General features: G+C 40.6%; 1 protein-coding gene across 4 annotated transcripts; it reads right to left on the minus strand.

Annotated features, from left to right (window-relative positions):
* Window positions 1-9,270: 9,270 nt before the first annotated feature.
* On the minus strand, window positions 9,271-20,627 carry LOC105935921 (zonadhesin). 4 transcript variants are annotated; one of them, XM_036138127.1, is made up of 30 exons: window positions 20,607-20,627; window positions 19,908-20,069; window positions 19,750-19,802; window positions 19,583-19,654; window positions 19,175-19,404; window positions 18,999-19,077; window positions 18,507-18,904; window positions 17,701-18,262; window positions 17,420-17,616; window positions 16,945-17,334; window positions 16,525-16,817; window positions 15,643-15,908; window positions 15,497-15,550; window positions 15,261-15,398; window positions 14,932-15,188; window positions 14,759-14,843; window positions 14,606-14,674; window positions 14,348-14,482; window positions 14,023-14,279; window positions 13,861-13,945; window positions 13,274-13,792; window positions 13,041-13,178; window positions 12,624-12,880; window positions 12,459-12,543; window positions 11,159-12,385; window positions 10,858-11,066; window positions 10,621-10,780; window positions 10,242-10,537; window positions 9,839-9,968; window positions 9,271-9,768 (listed from the first exon to the last, which is right to left on the minus strand). In XM_036138127.1, exons 2-30 carry the CDS (start codon window positions 19,982-19,984, stop codon window positions 9,626-9,628), a joined length of 6,861 nt encoding a protein of 2,286 aa, XP_035994020.1. In that variant the 5' UTR covers window positions 19,985-20,069; window positions 20,607-20,627; the 3' UTR covers window positions 9,271-9,625. The 4 variants fall into 4 exon arrangements, with proteins under 4 accessions (XP_035994020.1, XP_035994021.1, XP_035994022.1 ...); XM_036138128.1 differs by lacking the exon at window positions 20,607-20,627 and having other exon boundaries at window positions 13,274-13,429; window positions 13,493-13,792; window positions 19,908-20,136; XM_036138129.1 differs by lacking the exon at window positions 20,607-20,627 and having other exon boundaries at window positions 11,159-12,208; window positions 12,317-12,385; window positions 19,908-20,136.
* Window positions 20,628-21,202: the final 575 nt, after the last annotated feature.

Raw genomic sequence — 21,202 nt, forward strand, 5'->3', positions numbered from 1 at the left:
AGGCTTCAATTGTGCATCAATATTTCAACTTTGTCCAGAGATGGCAAGTGGAGAGGGACAAAATTCACACAGACACACAGGCTCAGACAAAAGTGTAATATAAATGGGTTTGGGAGGGGATTTATAACGGATAGTCAATGAATATTTTCCTGATTTATGTTCTTGACAGAAAGAGAGCGAAAGCCAATGAGTTCAACAGTATATTGTAGAGTTTGGTTGATTGTTTATCTGGATTTCTACAAGCAGGATGTTCACTTTTTTCATTTTTGAAAAATAAAAACAAACAAAAAAGCCCAAGACCCTGTGAAAAGACTACAATAAATGCAGGCTCCAGTAAAGGATAAAGAAATTAGAAATGGTTCAAGAATTCAGTGCAGCTTCCACAGCTCCGTTGGAGAAAGATTTGGAAAAATACTGTAGGAGAGCTAATAGGTTTTGTTATACAGACAATTTGAGATGTAAATTCAAAGGTGATATGTACTTACATCAGACAAAGCCTTGGAAATACCATCTTTGTCTTTTGCAACACGGGTCATCAGAGAGACTTTGAGATGAAGTGTCACAGATTGGAAATTTGAAACAAAGCAATTTTTGCATGAACCAACCTTTTAAATTGATTTTTTATTCCCAAAGTCTCTGCTCACTTCCTCTGATGAGGAAAATTTGATAATTTAGGCAAAAAATCCCAAAGTTGCAAATCTAAGAAGCATGTTGACATAGTAGAAGAACAATTTACTGATTGGCTAACTACAAACCCTTTTGTAGATAAAAATAAATAAATAAAAAATCAGTTTCTGACTGGCTGCCCCCCACATTAGTTGGTTGAATGTAATAAAGCTTGGTTTTTGAGTTTGAGATTCCAGCTTTAGAAAAAAAAAAAAAAAAAAAAAAGCATCCTTCCAAGCAAGACAGAGTACCAACCTAATCACCAGGACCATGTCTATTTATCTCCAGCTGCAAGGAATCGTAATTTTACATTTAATGTTAAGCTTATGACAAAAGGACTGTAAGAATTGTCCATCACTGATGGACAATGTCTCCCACCCTGTGCATGGAGCTGTTGTAGAGTTGGAGGAACTCTTTCAGCAACAGACCATTAAACCACACTGATGCTCTAAGGAGCACTCCAGCAGGCCCTTCTTCCCAGATGCTTTAAGACTTTTTAATCTCTGCTGCTCGCACCAAACTCAATAAATGTTTGCAAACATGCTTACGGTTGCACAGGTTCTTGATCTGACCAACAATCATTCACACCATCTCTCAGATGCCAATGGCCATTTGCACTTGCATACTTTAAAGGAGCAATGAGCGATATCTCATCGTCTGTAGACCAAAACAAGATGTGTATCAAGCCACGCCTCTCCCTCGCTCCAGCACTAGCCACCCATTGCCCCTTTCTCACCCATTGGTTCCTATGAGTCTATTTGCAAAGCATAAATACAAAACAGAACAGCACCACCTTTCGGAGGAACATGTCTACTGTCAACTTTATAATGCCATTAGCGAGATAATTTTTTTAACTGATTGGCGTGCTCCATCTAAAAAGACACATATAGATCTTTACAAAACAATTTTTTTAGTTCTTTCTATAAAAAATATTTAAATTTTGCTTATTGCTTATTTAAAGACTCTGAGGCGTTTACTGGTACAATCATGTATATTGCATGATTTTTTTCTCACATTGTTCTGTCAGCTGCTGTCTCTTTTTTTAATATAGTGTATGCATTTTCACCTGAATATACGGTATTGTCAATCAACTATTGCACAGTTACCCCCTCCTGATAAGTTCATAATTTTTAATTTTTTTATTTAACTTTAAATTAGCTTTTTCAATATATATTACATAATGTAGTGTGTGCCTCCTGTCCCGTTGTGGAACAATACAGATATTTCTATTCTATTTTTCTATTTTAAGGAAAACAATGGTAGACTTTATGAACCGGTACCAAATCCAAAGTGTGGTTGCTTCAAAAGATCTCAAAAGCAACAAGAAATGCCAGCCTTGCTTACCTTTGTAAGATTCACCTGCATGGATTTATTTTTTGATTCAAATCCTTTCATTTCCCTCTCCCAATTTTTTTTAAACCAGGGATTTCATAAAATTCCTAGTTATATATTCCAAAACAATCTCCCTCTTGACACTTGAGATGTAAACACATTTTAATGACTTTCCAGTTACTAAGCTGCTTCAACACCTAGAGAAAAAAAAAAAGTCTCACCCAATAAGAAGTGCAGTTAACAGTTTAGTTATCTTGTTCATTGTTCGCCTATTAATTTGCTCTTGGTTGCTTTGTTTTAAATTCAGTTTGTTTTATTAGTAATAAGACATTTAAGACATTCCAGAAAAATTTTGTGTATGCCTCATCTGATATTAAATGTAAGAGATTGAACTGGTTTAATCTGGATATCCAGTGAGACTGGTTGTGCGATAATCATTTAAAGTAGCGGCCACTAAACAACAAAAAGATGTCAATGGTATCTTATGACAAATTCTAAAAAAGGGAAAAATAAAAGAGCCAAACAAATTCCTTCCCTTGGCTGGAATCAAAGATTGGACTCAAAATTCACAATTAATATTTTGTCTCTGTTTCTTATGTCATTCAGATTACATATATTTGACAAGATTTTGACAAACATGACAAGTTGTTTGATTGAAGTCCAATGTATGAGATTTTACATCTCAAAAAGGATTTTGTATCTCACAATTATTATGTTAAAGTATCAATTTTGACCTTGTATTATCAAATTAAGAATAAAATAACTTGCTATTTATTCAGTTGTATAATCATCAAATTAAAAATAAATACTTAAATGTTCGGACCCTGGGTGTATGTCAAAGTCTTAACACAGACCAGAGATATTTGTGCAATCCTCTAACTCCTGGGATAATTTATTGATAAATTATCAGCTCTAGTGATGCTAATCCCAATTTGGCTTTTGACATGAAAAAATATGTTAACTGACAGGGACTAACCTGTAGGTGAGGAATTTGATTTGGTAGAAGTTGCAGTGGTGTTTCTTGACCTTGTGGTTTCACTCAGGGGTGGAGACGGAGTAGTGCTGTTTGTTGAATTGAAGACTGCAGATGAATAGTCAAATGATAACCATGATGCGTACTTGCAATCAAGTTGCCTTATTGTAGTTCTCAGAAGAAATGCTTCCTCAGTTACACTATATTAGAATTTCACCCCACCAAATCATTAAATTCAGGTGTACAAAAGTTGTACAACTTTCAATAACAATAGAGCAATATTTTGGGAAACAGCCACCATGGTGGTATTTAATGCTTAGACACTGTAAAGATTAAAACGTATTCTTTTTACTATGTCCTGACAGGTAAGGCCTACAGGATGAACAGGATTAAAACTTGTCATAGCAGTCTACATACTTATTGTGTTTATGCTTACTTACATTGTATGCAGGTTAACTCAAAATCCGAGCAGCAGTCCCCAATTCTCACACAGTGCTCATCACAGAAACACTGAAGCCTTTGGCAGCTACTACTTAGACCATTTAGACTATTTAGCACAGCACTGATGGATTTGAACAGCCTGGACCAATTTAAGACAGCACATCTTGTCAGAAAAAAAAACTACACAATATAACTGATGTATTTATAATCTTTTCAGAGAGTAGCACTCCAACTAAAGTGGATATATACCTATACTAGAAATAAGTAGATTGAAGGACATGGAAATAACTATCTATACACTGAAACAGGTTTATAAGGGTCATAAACCTAATGAGAGCAATAAAAATGTCTGCACTGCAGTAGAATAATGGAAACAGTTAATGTGGTTTGTTGGTAATGTTGGTTTTTGAACATTACCTGTTGCTTTGACATTTGTAGCAGTTGTTTCAGCTAGGAGGTTGCAAAGGATACATTAGTCAAGCGAAGTTAAAAGTAAAAAAACAAAACAAAAAAAACAACTTTTAGATCTAATAATAGCTGACCTAAAAATAGGATAAAGCACAGTGAACGTGTTGTATAAACTGCCTATTGAATTAATGAACATTTAAATGTGTGGTTTGGGCTTAAAAGCACAATGAAATAAATGGTCATTCTATAAAATGTAAGGGGAAACAAACATTATTCAAAACCATGTATAATATTTTATGGGGGGAACATAAAGATATATTAGAGTAACATCCAATATTACATTAAAAGAAATCAGAATTGAACACATAAATCTGAGTCAGCTCTAGCCTTTTTAGTTCCCCAAAGTGACATTAAGGTTTGACGACCCACCCAAGGAAGTGGAAAGGCTACAAAAGAAAAGTCAAAATAATTATCCAATAAGTTTCCAAAGTGCAACTTACACAGAGGTTCAGAAAGGAATTAGCAGGTATAGATTTTCCTAGAAAAATAAGTAATAGTAATGTGCTCAAACAAAATGGGCGTGATGCACACTCAATTCACAAGACTGCACTGCCAAGGACAAATAAAGTTGAAACTTCTTTAAAGTTGCAGAATATTTGGACAATCCAGCGAAAATCCTTGTCTCTTTGGATGCTTTTGGATGTCTTTGCAAACACAAAGTTTGGAGGGAGAATGGTGCAGCTCATCACCATGCCAAAAGGGAAGTTTGCATATGACGACATCATGGTGTCACATTTTTTTTCATGCTGTGGGCTGTCTTGCAATTAGAGCTACTGCCAGACTTAATATAACTGAAATAAGGACTAAAGGAGAAATGTGTTGAGACCCCCCCACACACGCACACACACACACCCACACCGTTATGTCCAGCTTCATGGAAAGCAGAATGGTGCTCTAGCTGCTGTAGCTATGCCAATCATATTTGCTTTACCAAGGGAGGCTTAATACATACAAACTCTCCCTTCATATCCCACCTTTGATGATTTATTTTATTACTATTTTGGTTTTATGTACAAACTGATGCCAAACATCGCAGAGTAAAGGCTCTCACATACTCAGGCATACCTAATGCCTACATTTCTTGTGACAAATTCCGTACAATTCCGACACTTTCTGCCAGTGGGGCAATGCGGGGTAAGGGATGGTAAAATGTTTGATTAGTGAGTTGAGCACCCAGAGCCATTTCTTTTCCAGCAGTCACCCACCTATCAGTGCGATACAGACGGGGGGCTTGTGATGCCGTGTGACCGTCTGCTTGGAGCAGCTCAGTGTATCAAGTTCACACATAAAACAGTTTATAGTGTGATTCGATGTACACGGTTGTAAAAATTCAGCATACCTGTCCACGCAGAGTCCATGCAGAGTCCTCCTTGAGTAGGCACAGACTCCGCACGGACATCCGTGGACTCATGTCTGCTCAAGTACGTGGGGGCCTTGAGAGGGGAAGAGTAATAAAAAGGACAAGTTAGGAGAAAGAGGACAGAAGCACAAAGTAAACTGAAAAAAATTACAAAACCTGACAACGAGCTGCTCCAAATAACTGCTCCTACAGCCACCATTTGGAAACCGGGGAAAGACAACCTAAACACCCGCAAAGAGACCACGTGTCCACCCAGAACACAGCTGCAGAGAGCCTGGGACAGAGGGCCTGCAGCCCTAGAGCAGAGGCCCCCTCAGGCACCGGGGTCGACAGCCTACGAACCGGATCAGGCCCTAGTCACCCAAGCGTGAGTCAGATTTTTATATATACTAATTTATTTTGTATGGACAAATAACTTGGGTTCTGGACATCTGATGAACATTTTAAGGCAATGGTCCCATTAGAAATATTTAAACCAGAATGCAAGCACATGAAGAACATACAAAGCCATCACAAAAAGACCGTGGCTTAAAATGGATTTGGACAATGAGCCTTTTTTCCTTCAGTCAGCAATGCTAACCTTTACTGTGTTTTCCCATTTCTTATCGACACTAAACATGTTGACCATCAGGTAAAGTTTGCATATGTGAAAACTCTTTAGAAAATAAATATGCAATGTTTCTTTGTGTTTAGGTCTTGTTCATAAGTACGTTCTTAAGGAATTTGTTTTCCTGTTTCATAATAAGTACCTAATAATCCTACCTGGTGTGCTGTGATGTTTAGAACAAAATTACAGCTGATTTAAAGTACCTTTTCCCTCTTATCAAGATACAGAGTTTTTCCTGTTATTATATCCTGAGCAATAGTGGATATGTAGATAAGTTTTAGGACAGATATCATTTCAGGAGGCCAACAATGATTGGTGGAAAATTGTCAGCAGGATTTTCAAGGTCGTCTTTGTGGGTATAAAAAACATCTGAATCACAGACAAAATATTTTGTCCATGAATACTGTGTGTGGGCGACGAGGGTTAAAGTACTTCTTGATTGTGAGATCATACAAGTTGCTATATATTAGAGTTTATATATTATTATGACCCGAGGAAATTTTTAAAAAAAATTCGATGACAAAGTGGATTTTAAGCCTTTTTAGCGCAAGGCTAATAAAAAATGTTGCGCCGGGTGTCACATGACCGATGACATCATTCGTTGACAAGCGTTGATTTGTTGACATTGCAACAAGTTACTTCCTGGTTGCAAACACAAATAGACGGATTAAACATGGCTAAAAAGTGTGTGGCTTATGCTTGGTCAAATATCAACAAGGATAATGTCGCCTTACACACATTTCCGAAACCTAAAAAGTCCCGGAGGTGAGAAAATCCTCGCTGAATGGAATCAGCAAGTAGCCCGTATCCTCTAACCTTTAGTTTCAGACGCAGCGTTGCCTCACGAGTCCTGAGCGGAGTGTTTCTCCACTCAGAAATCTCGCTGTCATCAAAGCAGCCTGCTGTGAAGTGACGTGTTATCCACACTACCTCTCAGCACGGCCCTGCTACCCCGCAGAACCCTGAGGCATTTAAAGCCGTGGTGGGGATAGACCAACAGCCCTTTCGGTTCCGAACCCCCATGCCCCCCCCCAGGAGAATATGAGCGCCATGGTGCAACAGATAAATGCACGTCCGCTCTCAGAGTGCTCACGTCGTTGTTTCCGTGTTTACATCTGAACTGTCAGCCAGAACCGCGATTATCAGCCCCGGTTCCAATTATACACCAGCAACCCATTTCGTTTATTCTCATAAAATGTTTTTATCAGACTTACCCGAATTGGAAGACGCTTGCGCTGTCTTTCATGTTAAAATCACTTTGTGAATCCGCATTTGAACTTGTCGTGTACTCCATTGTACTCTCTGTAGCGTAGCCTGAGCTACATCTACGTCATACCACGTGACCCAAATTGTGGATTTTCAGCCTAGCGGTCGCAGAGGGACAATTTTTAGTCCTTAAAAAAAAACCTTTAACACGGCAATGACTATCTTAATGCCACAATTTTTAAAAATATGGTCACTAATGCATGCATTTCTGAGTTGGTTGATCTCAGAATCAAGAAGTACTTTAAGGAGTTTGTCCAGTAACTGGCGGCTTACCTATTTGATCCCCTGCTCTGACCGTCTCAGTCGTGTCCTTGGACAAGACACTTCACACGCATTGCCTACTAGTGGTGGTCAGAGGGCCTGGTGTCACCGATGTATGGCAGCCTCGCTTATATCAGTCTGCCCCCGGGCAGCTGTGGCTACTAACATAGCTCACCACTGTTAGGGTGTGAATGTATGTTGTGTAAAGCGCTTTGTGGTCATAGGACTTGATAAAGTGTTATACAAGTACAAGCCATTCACTTTTTAAAATTATTCTAAATTGTCTGTCCGCTTCCTTTCATAGCTTTCCCCCGGTTGATGCTTCCAGACTTGTACAAGGAATTGACCAAGTGACAAGCAACTAGACTTTTGCTCAGTTTTTTTCTAAACATTTTAACACCCATCCAGTAGTCTTTTAATCAATTCTGTGCTTGAGCAACCTGTGGCTGGAGTGCTACTTATTTTAAGCACATGGCGGTACAACCACATTCCTAGTCAAACGCAAATCAACGACCCACCCATCACTCATGTTTTGACAGGGATGTTGCATTACAATTTTAGAATTTGACCAAAAACTTATCATTTGTTGCCAAGGTAAAATAAGTGCCAGTGGGTTTTGTGATTTATTTATTATTGGCCTAATCCTGCTTCGCTACTAAAGGCCTATTTTTTACCCCGGTTTAAGATTTGACAATAAAATAAGGAATCATTGATCAGAGGTAGAACGATTTAAATACATATTTAATTCATACAAATTAAATATGGAGACAGTACATACCATTTACAAGATGTTGTTCTCACCGCGGTGGATAAGTCTGTCTGTCTGAAGTAAGTTTTACCAAGACATTCCTTTTATCAACTTTAAACTCCTCCTACATGGCTCAGTGGGAGGATGACTGACCCCCTCTCCTGCTGACCACCCCCTCAGGACAATAAAACTCCATGTTTATCTTACGCTGAAGCAGGAAAGGACAGACCCAACTCTGCTTTCCTCAGTAACCCCAACTAAGATATATTTTTAATTCTCAGTTTCCACCACCAGCTCTGCAGCTTCAAATTTTGATTTGGCAACACCAAGACCTTCTAGCAGGTGTACAGTAATATTAGTGTACCCCTCCACTGATTGTATAGCCAGAGACCAGACTGAATTGGCAAACAGCATCTGTAGTACTGTAAAATATACTTGATTTTATAGCCTATTTGTCAGCATTGTTTGAGTATTAAATTTTCAAAAGCTGTAGGCCTGGTTTGGCTCACCCATGTGAGTTTCCACTGCATAATGTAAAAGTTAAGGCAACAACAACATTTTGAAAGCAGCCCTAGTCCATGTAAACTTCTGAATATTAATTGTCAAAAATAATCTTCATTCTGGCATTTAGCAAATTATTTTGGCAATGTAAAATTTGACAAGTTTATTCAGATGTCTAACAGTGAGAAAACCCTCATGTTGCTTTTCATACTGTGAGCAAATGTCTAGTTTCAAGTGTATATCAATTTCCAGTTGAGTTTACTGCATATGTTTTAGCACCTGATCCAGGAAGTCATTTAGAAAGGTTGGATTTGCAAAATTGTGATGGTCTTAAACTACAATCTTAGTATTTGTGATACGTGCAAATGCCTCAAACATTGAGTACCCAAGTCAGATATTTTTTCCATAATTATAGGTAGATCAACTCACCATTATAGCTGCCCCAAAATGGGAAAGAAGTGAAACATAAGAAAACCCATTGCCCTGCTACGCGACAGTCTAAATCAGGTTTAAGTCACCATATAAAAGAACAGTGCTTGTTTGGAAGCATACCAGCTTGCTGACATTCAAGTTAAAACAGGTTTTTAGTCTCTACCTGCAAAGAGTGTGATGAACAGTTAAGACTAGAATGATGAAAGCCACAGAAGTAGTTCTCTATACATTTTTTAATCACTGAAAAATGGTCACACATGGACTGTACTTTAGGATAATTGCATTTGAAATATTCACACCTTAGTTTTTGATCTCATAATGAATTTACAGCAAACACCACTTAATCGTAAATAGCAACTAGTTCACATGAAGAGCTTTAAACAACCTTCAAAATTGCAGATAAACCAATATTTAAAGAGGATACTGGCAGCATGATAGTAAAGTCATTGTGAAAAACTAGAGGCACAAATCTATAGCACATGACAACGTATTAAAGATACAAGTGATGAGTTTTCATGTAAACATTTTGAATCAGTCATCAGAAACCATGAAGATGAAATCTTATCCAAGTTATACTCTCCAGCTTTCTCCAAATTCTTTAGTATTCTTGGCAATAGTGCCATCTGGTTTCACCTTGTCATTAGCTTTTCGTCCATCAAAGTTTCCACACAAACCTTCAACCCTTCTTTTATAAAGGAATGGCAGAATGATGTCTGCAGAAAAGAAAGCATACATTAGTTAAACAGAATTTAGACATGTCCTTTTCAGTTTAAGATTCATTACCAGTTTTGCAGTGTCCATTGAACTCCACTGACAGACCAAAGTCTGTCTTAAGGTAGATGTGGGAAGACTGCATCTTGATCTCAAAGCCAGGAGCTGATGAACCTGGAACTTGAATCCTTTGTCCATCCACCTAGAGGGAAATTATTTTCATTTGAGAAACTAGGTATTCCTCATTGTGCCAAATTACTGTTAGAGGATTAATGCACACTTGAATCTCTGCAGTTTTTTCCACATGCAATGACCTGATTGAGCCATTGTCTAGTTAGCAGAATTCTCTTGATGCCAAATTGTTAAAGTTCAATTAAGTTTGAACCAGTTACAAAACATTCAGTGTTGCTTTCCTAATTGCAAGAACTGCATTTGTTACGCTAGTCCAATGACATTTACCACTTTTGATACTTACCAACACCTTCCTCTTGTGCTTGAGCTCAACAGTGTGATTGTACACTTTGATTTTAAGCTCTTGCAATCTTTGTCCATGACCCTCTGTGTCATCATCAATACCTTCTTCACTGCTGTCATCACTTTGACTGTCCTCATCAGTGCATGTATTTGTACCCTCTATGTAGATTTCTGGGAGATTCTTTGGCAGATTTTTTGTCCTGACTAGCACATACAAGTTTGACCCACTGAAGTCATGCTTCAGTTTGTCAAATGTTTTGTACTCTGGGTCTCCCTGGATGGTGCACTCACCAAAACCTTTAAAAAAAAGAAAAAAAAAAAAAAAAGTGTTAAGTTGTATCCAACATTAGAATGCAAATAAACAAATTCCCATGCCATACCTGTGGACTCGCAATAATACTGGCCCATTTCATGTTGAAGGCAGACCGCGTCACCTTCACACCCATCTTTGTCTTCACAGTCAATTTTCCCTTCATCGTCATCATCATCTTCACACTCACATTTCTGAGTGCAGTGATCAGTGTACCATACCTCTTTGAACTAAAACAAACCAAGGCTACAGCCATCTGCACAGATATTCCTTAGAATGTTTTAAATTTGTCAAAGTTTTTACTCACATTGTGATAAGTACCATTCCTGTCCATGCATCCACACTTCTGTACAGGCAGACAAATGCTCCCTTTTTGTGCAAAGCCATCATCACATACACATCCTGATGCACAAGTCTTCTCTGCATTGCAGTTTGGTGGGCCATTCAGGTGCTTGCATGTAGGGCTGCATGCAGGGATGCAAGTGGTGTAGTGACTGTTCTTGGCGCAAGAGGGTGCTAGAGAACAAGTACATTTTAAAAATAAAAACGAGCTGAAAAATATAAAAAAGCTGTATGTTGTCCATATAAATAACATGCAAATAATTTACTTGAAATATGTGGGGTTCCTGGTGGTGGCCCAGCAGTGGGTGAAGGTTGGGGCCCAGTCTCATTTGACGACACTGGCTTGGTTGTAGCTGGGACCTGGGGTCCAGCAGTGACATTGCCTACTGCAGTTGGAGGCTGTGGCCCAGCTGTGGGTGAAGGTTGGGGCCCAGTCTCATTTGAGGACACTGGCTTGGTTGTAGCTGGGACCAGGGGTCCAGCAGTGACATTGCCTACTGCAGTTGGAGGCTGTGGCCCAGCTGTGGGTGAAGGTTGGGGCCTAGTCTCATTTGAGGACACTGGCTTGGTTGTAGCAGGGACCTGGGGTCCAGCAGTGACATTGCCACCTACAGTTGGAGGCTGTGGCCCAGCTGTGGGTGAAGGTTGGGGCCCAGTGTCATTTGACGACACTGGCTTGGTTGTAGCTGGGACCTGGGGTCCAGCAGTGACATTGCTTCCTACAGTTGGAGGCCGAGGCCCAGCTGTGGGTGAAGGTTGAGGCCCAGTCTCATTTGACGACACTGGCTTGGTTGTAGCTGGGACCTGGGATCCAGCAGTGACATTGCTTCCGACAGTTGGAGACCATGGCCCAGCTGTGGGTGAAGGTTGGGGCCCAGTCTCATTTGACGACACTGGCTTGGTTGTAGCTGGGACCTGGGGTCCAGCAGTGACATTGCCTCCTGCAGTTGGAGGCCGTGGCCCAGCAGTGGGCGAAGGTTGGGGCCCAGTCTCATTTGAGGACACTGGCTTGGTTGTAGCTGTGACCTGGGGTCCAGCAGTGACATTGCTTCCTACAGTTGGAGGCCGTGGCCCAGCAGTGGGTGAAGGTTGGGGCCCAGTCTCATTTGAGGACACTGGCTTGGTTGTAGCTGGGACCTGGGGTCCAGCAGTGACATTGCTTCCTACAGTTGGAGGCTGAGGCCCAGCTGTGGGTGAAGGTTGAGGCCCAGTCTCATTTGAGGACACTGGCTTGGTTGTAGCTGGGACCTGGGGTCCAGCAGTGACATTGCTTCCTACAGTTGGAGGCCGAGGCCCAGCTGTGGGTGAAGGTTGGGGCCCAGTCTCATTTGACGACACTGGCTTGGTTGTAGCTGGGACCTGGGGTCCAGCAGTGACATTGCCTCCTACAGTTGGATGTTGCCCAGCTGTGGGTGAAGGTTGGGACCCTGGTTTGGTTGTAGCTGGAACCTGGGGTGCATTTGTTGTACTCATGTTTGCTGGTTTGCCCAAATCTGTAACAGTGTCATACAAACTGTCATCCAAAAGGCCAGCAACATAACACATAAATGCATGTTAAACAATCACCTTGGCAGAACCCCTGATGAAGCTTTATGTCATCCAAGGCCACATCAGATTTGTCATCAGAACCTCTGCGACCCTCAAAAATTATCTAAGTGAAAAATCACATAAGAGTCAAATTACCAAGCCATTTTCATTCTAATAAAACAAATTTATAAAAAGAAACTGCACCTGGAATGTTCCATTAACTACCAGGTCCACCTGAGCAAGATGCCACATATTTCCTTGATCATTTCTTCTTCTCCATACTACAGTAGCATGTCTGTCTTGGAGCAGGTATACATGAATCCCCATTGTGTCAGCAGAGCCATACATATGATACCAGAACATAAGACATTGTGGGCCAGCATCTGAACACTCTGCACTAACAAGGCGGGCAGTGTCCCCCAGTGATGCCCGGTTGGCTTCAATGTATAGATAGTGGCCACCTGAATAGGAAGAAGCATATATAGCATCAGGTAACATTGTGGATTAGTCTTTAGTGTCAAATGATTAGCTTTGGTTTTATTATGGAATTCTTCATTATATAAGGGTTGGGGACCATGTGACAGGATACAGGTTATTCAATCAACTTCAGAAACAAACTACCTCCTGTGGTGTGATCTGAAAGTGGACCAGTGTTTGAAGTGGGGGTGGAACCATTCTGCCTCTCCCAGTCAAACACATCAGTGAGTAGTTGACTCCATTGACAAAGATCTTGTTCAAAATCACAGTCAAGTTGGCATACTGAAATTAGAAGTTGGAAATTCACTTTAACCCATGTACATTTTTTTTCCTCAAGTAGCACGATGTGTCACAATGGTGCTCTAGCATTACTATACCTGGGTGGTGGGTTTGTCCTGGAGATTTAGTTGTGTTTTTATTATTTGAAACAGTTGTTAGTTTGTTTGTGGGAGGTACTGTAGTTACATTCAGTGCTGGGACCTGGGCTGTACTTTTCAGCACTGGGAACTCTGGAGTTGCAGTTGATGCAATACTTTGAGGGGTTGTGCCGTTGCCCATAGGGGGCTCCAAAACTGCGGTGGTAGGTGATGCAACACTTGGAGGGGTTGTGCCGTTGCCCATAGGGGGCTCCAAAACTGCGGTGGTAGGTGATGCAACACTTGGAGGGGTTGTGCCGTTGCCCATAGGGGGCTCCAAAACTGCAGTGGTAGGAGATGCAACACTTGGAGGGGTTGTGCCGTTGCCCATAGGGTGCTCCAAAACTGCAGTGGTAGGTGATGCAACACTTGGATGGGCTGTAGTGTTGCCCACAGGGTGTTTGGGAGATTCAGTTGTAAGCACATTTACAGTTGGGATGGCTGTTGTGTTAAATTCAGGTTCACCCAGTCCACTCAGATCTGTAGAGGGAGCAAACTTGAGTTAGGTTGAGAATACATCATTTATAAAGATTTAGCAGTTCATTTACCTGAACATCTTCCTTGGTCAAGCGTTATGTCATCTATGGCCACATCTGACAGATCATTGGAACCTCTCCTTCCCTCAAAGAGAATCTAAATGGGGATACTGATTTGTAACTATCCAGCATTTGCCTGCTCAGCTTTACAGTGCTTATGTTGGGATAAATCACCTGAAAAGGTTCAGTTGCATTTAGGTCAACCTGGGCCAAGTGCCACATGTTGCCTTGGCTGTTCCTCTTCTGCCAGACTGCCTTTGCCACCTTGTTCTGAAGCAGGTAAATGTTGAGGCCCATTGTATCTGCTGACCCATACATATGGTACCAGAACTGCAGACACAGAGGACCTGTGTCTGTGCACTCTGAGCTAATGAGACGAGCTGTGTCACCATACGTCACGCTTGAGGCCTCAATATAAATGTAGTGGCCATCTATAAAACAAAGACATCTTTTTAGTTTGTTCCCCCTTGTTTTAATCAGTTTGCAAAGACTAACTTACCTCCAGTGTGGTCACTAGAGGGGCCAGTCATCTCAGTAGGTGTAGACCCATTGCTCCTTGTCCAATCAAATGCATCAGTGACCATCTGAGTCCATGTGCATAAGCCAGTGGTGAAGCTACATGCAAAGTTGCAGACTAAAGGGAAATACTGGCATGATTAAAAAGTGTAACCATTCCCCTTGCACTCCAACATTAAATTACAGCTTTGTGGTTTTTACATATTGCAACTTATAAAAATATTAAGGGAAAATCATGTACTTGGGTGTGGTGGGGTAATTTCTGTAGTTCTGACAGGAAGGTCAGTTCCAACTAGGTTGGGGAAGGCATCTAGGAGGGTTTAAAAAAAAAATGAATAAAGTTACATACACAATTTAAAGCCTAACCATGCCTATCCATGTTATCAGTATTCACCTGAGCATGACCCAGGAGTGATGGCAACATCATCTATAGCCACATCTGACTGTTCAGTGGAGCCTCGAATTCCCTCAATTATGACCTGAAAGAGCATATTCATTCAGTACCATTGCTATTTGCAAGACATAAGCCAAACAATATCTTTACAAGCCAGATATAAAAATCCTTACTTTGATAGCTCCAGATGCTTTCAGATCAGCTTTCCCCAGATGCCATTCAGGTCCTTGGTTGTCCATTGTAGACCAGATCTTTGTGGCCTTTGTACCTTGGAGCTGATAGATATTGAGAGCCACACTAGTGGCTGAACCATACATGTAGTACCAGAAGTGGAAGCAGATTGGGCCATCAAGTTGACATGATGGGCTCAACATTCGAGCAGGGTCTCCATGAGTCGCATTGTCTCCCTCGAGGTACATGTAAAAACCAGCTAGAAGATGATTGAAGTATCACAGTAAGTATCAATTCAATAATAAAGGAGAGAATTTATTATTTTTTTTACCTCCAGTTGTGTGGTCCTGGTTTGGTCCTGTTAGATTTGTTGGTGTAGATCCAGAATGTCTTGTCCAGTCAAAACTGTCTTGCATGAGCTGCTCCCATTCACATAAATTTGTGTCAAAGTTACAGCTAATGGGACACACTAGAAAAAGAATAATGTTAGCCAATATGTTAATTTGACAGCCCAGTGAGAATGTTTGCATTGTTAACAAGCTATGCCAAATCAATTCAATGTCTTACAATTCTGAATTGGAGAGCTAGAGGCTGGAATGGTTGGAGCCGCAGTTGTGAAATCTTTGAGGGAAAAACAAAAAACCTCATTACACCATTTTAGATTAAAGATGCTTCATTTCTTTACATCTCAGACTAAAGAGTCTGATACTCACCACATGGTGTGCCAGTTTGCCAGTGAGAGAGTTCCACTCCTTCAACAAAGCATGCTGTTGCATAAGACTTCAGGGACTCACATAAAGTGAACCGATTACCACTTGTGGCACAATAGTCATATACACAACTACTAAAGTAGATGCTTGGGTGAACATGTTCATGGCAGGCCTCAAAGGCCCCTTTAAACACCATAGAACATTCCTCATTGGCCATGTTCTTCTCATCATCGACACATTCTCTGGGATCATTTGGATGGGTAGTACACCTAAAGATGAATATTTTGAAGTGAGTATTTGAGCACACAAGGCCCCTTATTGCGTAGAACATTCCATTTTAATCTGATGTTCTAATTTAAGCATACTGAGATTAAAATTGTGGAAAAATGTTTGGAAGTTATACATGTTCCACTCAAACAGTCACAGCAATGTGTATTAATAAGTTATCCATTAATAAGTTATCCATCTTCTAACACAGCTATCCCTTGTGGGGTGCTGGTGCCCAACTCCAGCTGTCAATGGGCAAGGTACACCCTGGACAGGTCAGTCTATTGCAGGGCAACACAGACAAAACCTCATAATTTAGAGAGGCCAATTAACCTACCAGTCATGTTTTTTGGACCGTGGGAGGAAGCTGGAGTACCTGGAGAGAACCCACGCATGCACAGGGAAGTCATGCAAACTCCCTTTGCAAGGGTGGGACTTTAACCTAGAACCCTTCTTGCTGCATGGCAACAGCACTACCTACTGCACAGCCCATTACTAAATCATGTCATAACATTTTAACTTCCAAGATGGTTCAAGTAAATTTACTCATCATGGAGCAAATCAACTATTCTGCTAGATAACTGTACACATTTTATCAGGACAAGTAACCTTACTCACCCTTCATTGGCATGCATTATCCAGCTGTTGCCAAACTCAAATGATCCAACAGCAATATTGCCTCCTGGCATTACAAAGTCATCCTCTTGATATCCAGAGTAGGTGCCACACAGACCACAGAGTTCATATTTGAAGCGCTCATCCACCTGCAGGAACAGCCTGCTCTGCCCATCTATCACCATTTTTAAGCCAAAGGTCGTCTCCAGAATAGTGTAACCCTTCTTCACATAGACCCACACTGAGCCATATGAACCGTTGGTTGAATAGGGAAGTCTGACAGCGTCACCATTCACCTGGAGATTACACCACTTTAATTAAAACTGACAGGCAAACCAGTAGTCTCAGTTTATCATACTAGGTAGCTAGCCAGTGATTAACTGCCATTTGGTCAAATTATGGCTTGCCATTTCATAAACTTACATCAACTTCCCCACTCTGATTTAGGGTAAGGTTCAATCCACCAAGCTGAAGAGCCACAGCTTCAAGTTTGGACCTTGTGAAGTTTTGATTAGCAGGGTGGATGTTGAATCCAATTACAGTGAACTGCACTGTAGCATGTCCACCACAGGTGGTGGTCAGGGTGTAAGCACAGCCACCTTGAAAGTCGTAGGCCAATTTGTCAAAGGTAACATAGTGTGGATCCCCATACACACTGCAAGTGGCAGGTTTGAAAGGGAAGCAGTCTTTGATGCCATTTTTTTCTTTACAGACTTCATCACTGGCACATTTCATTGCGGTGCAAAGCATGCCGTCATTGCCAATACATTGGCACCGTTGGACACAGTCTCCCTCCACAGTTGTTGCCCCTCTCTGTCAAGGAAAAGGTTTGAGTTAAACGCCATACCATGTACACAAAAAGAGGGGGGAAAATAAATAAAATAAAAAATACACTTGCCTTATAGTGTTTTCCTTTATACCAGCACCCACAGTCTTCTGCTGGGACACACTTATCCCCACTGAACTTGAAGCCAGGGTTGCACTCACATCTTTCCTCACAATTGCCACACAAACCTGTTTGATCGAGACTGGAGCACACCTCAGGACAGCCACTGGCACAGGAGTTATAATGGCTGTTCTCGTCACACTCGAGTGCTGAAAGATAGGAATACGGCATGACAGATCACCCAGCCATAAATTAATAATAATAAAAAAAAAAAAATCAATAAGATGACTTACAGCAAAAAGTTGAGTTCCTCCATGCAGGCACATCAATTCCAGCCTTTTGGCAGACATCTGCGTAGGCTTCCAGTGTTTCACATAGAACTTTATCACCATGACCAGAACACAAGCCAAGCAAACAAGCACGGAAATAGCCCTCAGCACCCACAACTGGTAGACAGGAACCAAAGGGCCCAGAGCTTGAACGTAGCAGCCCACAGTATTTCTCACTGCTGTAATGAGCTTTGTCCAGTGGGTTACACTGTTGTGGCACTTTAATTGTTTCACAGGAGGAGACGTTTCCTCCCGTCTGCCAACTCTCAGCCAGAGCTGTAGCACTTTCAGCATTTGTGCCATCAGGCTTGAGCAAGTCATCTCCAGGCAGCTGATTGAAGTTACCACACAGTCCACAAACCCTATCAGAATATTCTAATGGGATTCTGATCTCAACAGCCCCTGTATTGTCATAGGAAACAGATACTCCAGAACTGCTTCCCACTACTACAGCAACAGGGTTGCTCTTGACATTGATGGTGTCATTGTTCAGGCTTAGGGGAAGCCTTTTCCAGACACCATTAACCTGAAAAACAAAAAACAGGTTGGAGCAAGTTACATTCCATCACTTTAAAAGTTTGCTTTAAGAAATACCAATATTACGTTTGAATTGCATAGATGACTTAGATATATTAAAAGTGTAATAGAGCCCTTTTGGTAGCAAATTTAAACATCTCTAGACATTCACACTAGTTTGAATTAAGAAACTTCAGCCACAGAGACCCATTAAAGAGCCAGTATAGGCACTTGCAGACCTTAAGGAAACCTACCACAGCTCGACGAGTCTCACTCTTTAGCAATGACACCCTGAACGTCCCCAGGTCCACATTTATTTGTTGGATAGTTGGCAGTGACCCATTGTCGTTATACACATTAACTACCTCTACGTAGAACTTTGGCAGAGGTTCAGATGCTGAGCAAGTCTTGGCCAAAACATAAGTGCAGGGGGACATGAAGCGGAACACTACACCATCAAAGGTATGGCAGTCTGTGTTGCTGTGGATTGTGCACACGCCTGAAGGAGAAATCCTACTAGGGTCATCTCTCAGAGGGTCACATATCTGGCCTTTAGGGCACCAAGAGGGAACGCAGAAAAACTGGGCAACCAAGCAGAGGCAACGTGTTGAGTCGTCAGTCCACAGCTCAGTATTGGATTCACACTGGTTTCCTGCAAGGTTTATTTATAAAAAAAAAAAAAAAAAAGTCAACAATTTGACAAGGCATTACTCAGGTTGTCAGTTGGGAGGATAGGTAGCACTTACTACATGAGCCTCTTCTTACTCCAATTTGTTTTAATGTAGTATGGTCTACGGATAGTGGAGCGACGGCTTCAAATATGACCTAAAAAAAGGAAAAAAAAAAAAAAAGTTATGTTAAACTTAAAACAAAAAAATTCCCCACACAGCAAAGCAATTAACCTCAACCTAGAACACGTCACCTGAGCGCCCTGTTCAGTGATGTTCAGGGGCACAGACACTTGTCTCCACCCATCTCTGGGGAGGGGAGTAGAGGTCCAGAGTTCCACTTGACCCAAACTGCTTTTCAGCAGAGCACGAAGTGTAGCACCACTGGATACACCCGAGGCCAGATACCAGAACTCCAAGCAGGCCTCACCTCCGAATGCCAGAGGAGGGCTTTTCAATATTTTCACTTTGACATCCCCTGGAGCTGAAAATGTAAAGCCATTTCCAGAGAACGTCTTAATTCTGGGACAACACTTGAGCAAGCGATTATAAAAAGATCCTGTCAGTCTTTATCTAGAACCTTAAATTGATACAAAAAAAAAAAAAAAAAATAAAATAAAAAAAATAATGAATGTTTCAATGAAAGTAGAGGTCCTTAGTACCTGCTCTTTGGCTGCTTGTCCAGTCACAAGTCAGATTCCCATTTTGTCTATAGAGACACTGGGCAACATAAGCTGAAAAGATCAAATAGCATTACATAGATGTTTTGTCTGCCCATTGTTCTCAAGCAATACCATTTTCAGCATTTGTAATGAGGTGTTTGCAGTACCTGAGGGTTCCTTCCACTGAGGTAACTTTACCAATGACAAGTCATTTTCAGCTCTAAAATTACAAAAGGGGTAAAAAAAAAAAAAAAAAAAAAAAAAAAAAAAAGTGTAAGAAGCCATTTAAAATACTCACATTCATGAAATAGTGAAATAACTTTACCTGCATATTGTAGCTGAATGAGCCAAAAAGACTAGCGCTACAGTGATCAACAAGTCTGCATGGATAACGCCAAGCATGACTGCTGCCCAAACAGCTGTTTTTCAGCTGTTAAACTCAAGCTCTTTAATAAGGTGAAGGACGAATAGTTATAGCGAAGCCGTTCTGTGAAGACAAGTCACATAACCCATTAGCCACCTGTCGAGTTGGAAGTCCCGCAGCTCTTACAACACAGCAAGGAGTTGACCGTATATATCATCCCGGCAACCAGGTAACTTCATTAGTGGGAGGAGAAACAAATGACTAAGGAATGAACAGGGCTGGACTTTGCATGCAAATGCTCTAAAAAAGGTCATGACATCCAACCAACAGTTTCAGTAAATAGTGACATGAGGCAAGGTTTAGGACTTCCCAGCCATAAAAAGCACTGAACCAAAGTACCCTCCAATAACTGCTGTTTTAACCAAGTTAAAACAGTAGTTAAATTGACCAGATCGTGGGAAAAATAAAAATAATCATTAGGAAATGTATCAATCCTAGTAAAAAGTCAAAGAAATTAGTTTTGTGCTAAACATTTTTTTCTTAAGGAAAATAAAATCCTTACTAATCAATATCTACACCTTAAATAAACATTTATTTAAGATGTAGAGTTTGCTAGAAAAAGAAAGGAAAAATCAAACAAAGAACAAGAAGACCACACACCTACAGAGTCAAACACCCAGCTCTGAAGATTTTGGTTTCCACTGTGCCAGCACAGCTGATTTAAATAGAGAGCTCATCAGCAGCCCTTAGACGAGCTGAATGCTGACCCAGATCATGGATTTCAATCAGGTGCTCTTGAGTGGTAAATCTTTAGAATTGTACTGGGCACTAAATTCCCAAAAACAGCGCTGGAAAAGGCAGCTATTAATTATAGTGGAATTATTTTCTGTACATTGGCAAATATTTCCAGTTTAACACATACCTACTTTATATATATATATATATATATATATATATATATATATATATATATATATATATATATATATATATACATATATAAACATCAGGATATAAATTATCTTTGAACTTTAAGAGATGCTGTTTATGATGTGTATAAATTTCAGTAACATTTTTTCAATAGAGATAATATAGAAGTTAGGTCTCTTGTGTAAACATTCAGAGCTGATATCTGCATGCTGTAAAAGAAGTCCCAAGTTCTCTTTCCAGTGTGTCCTAAATCTTTTCTATTTTTCTATTTTTTCATTTTATTTATTTATTTTTTCGGAAAAGATATGCAGAAAAATAATCTGCAT

This window comes from Fundulus heteroclitus, chromosome 6, assembly GCF_011125445.2.
Source record: "Fundulus heteroclitus isolate FHET01 chromosome 6, MU-UCD_Fhet_4.1, whole genome shotgun sequence".
NCBI classification, from domain to species: domain Eukaryota; kingdom Metazoa; phylum Chordata; class Actinopteri; order Cyprinodontiformes; family Fundulidae; genus Fundulus; species Fundulus heteroclitus.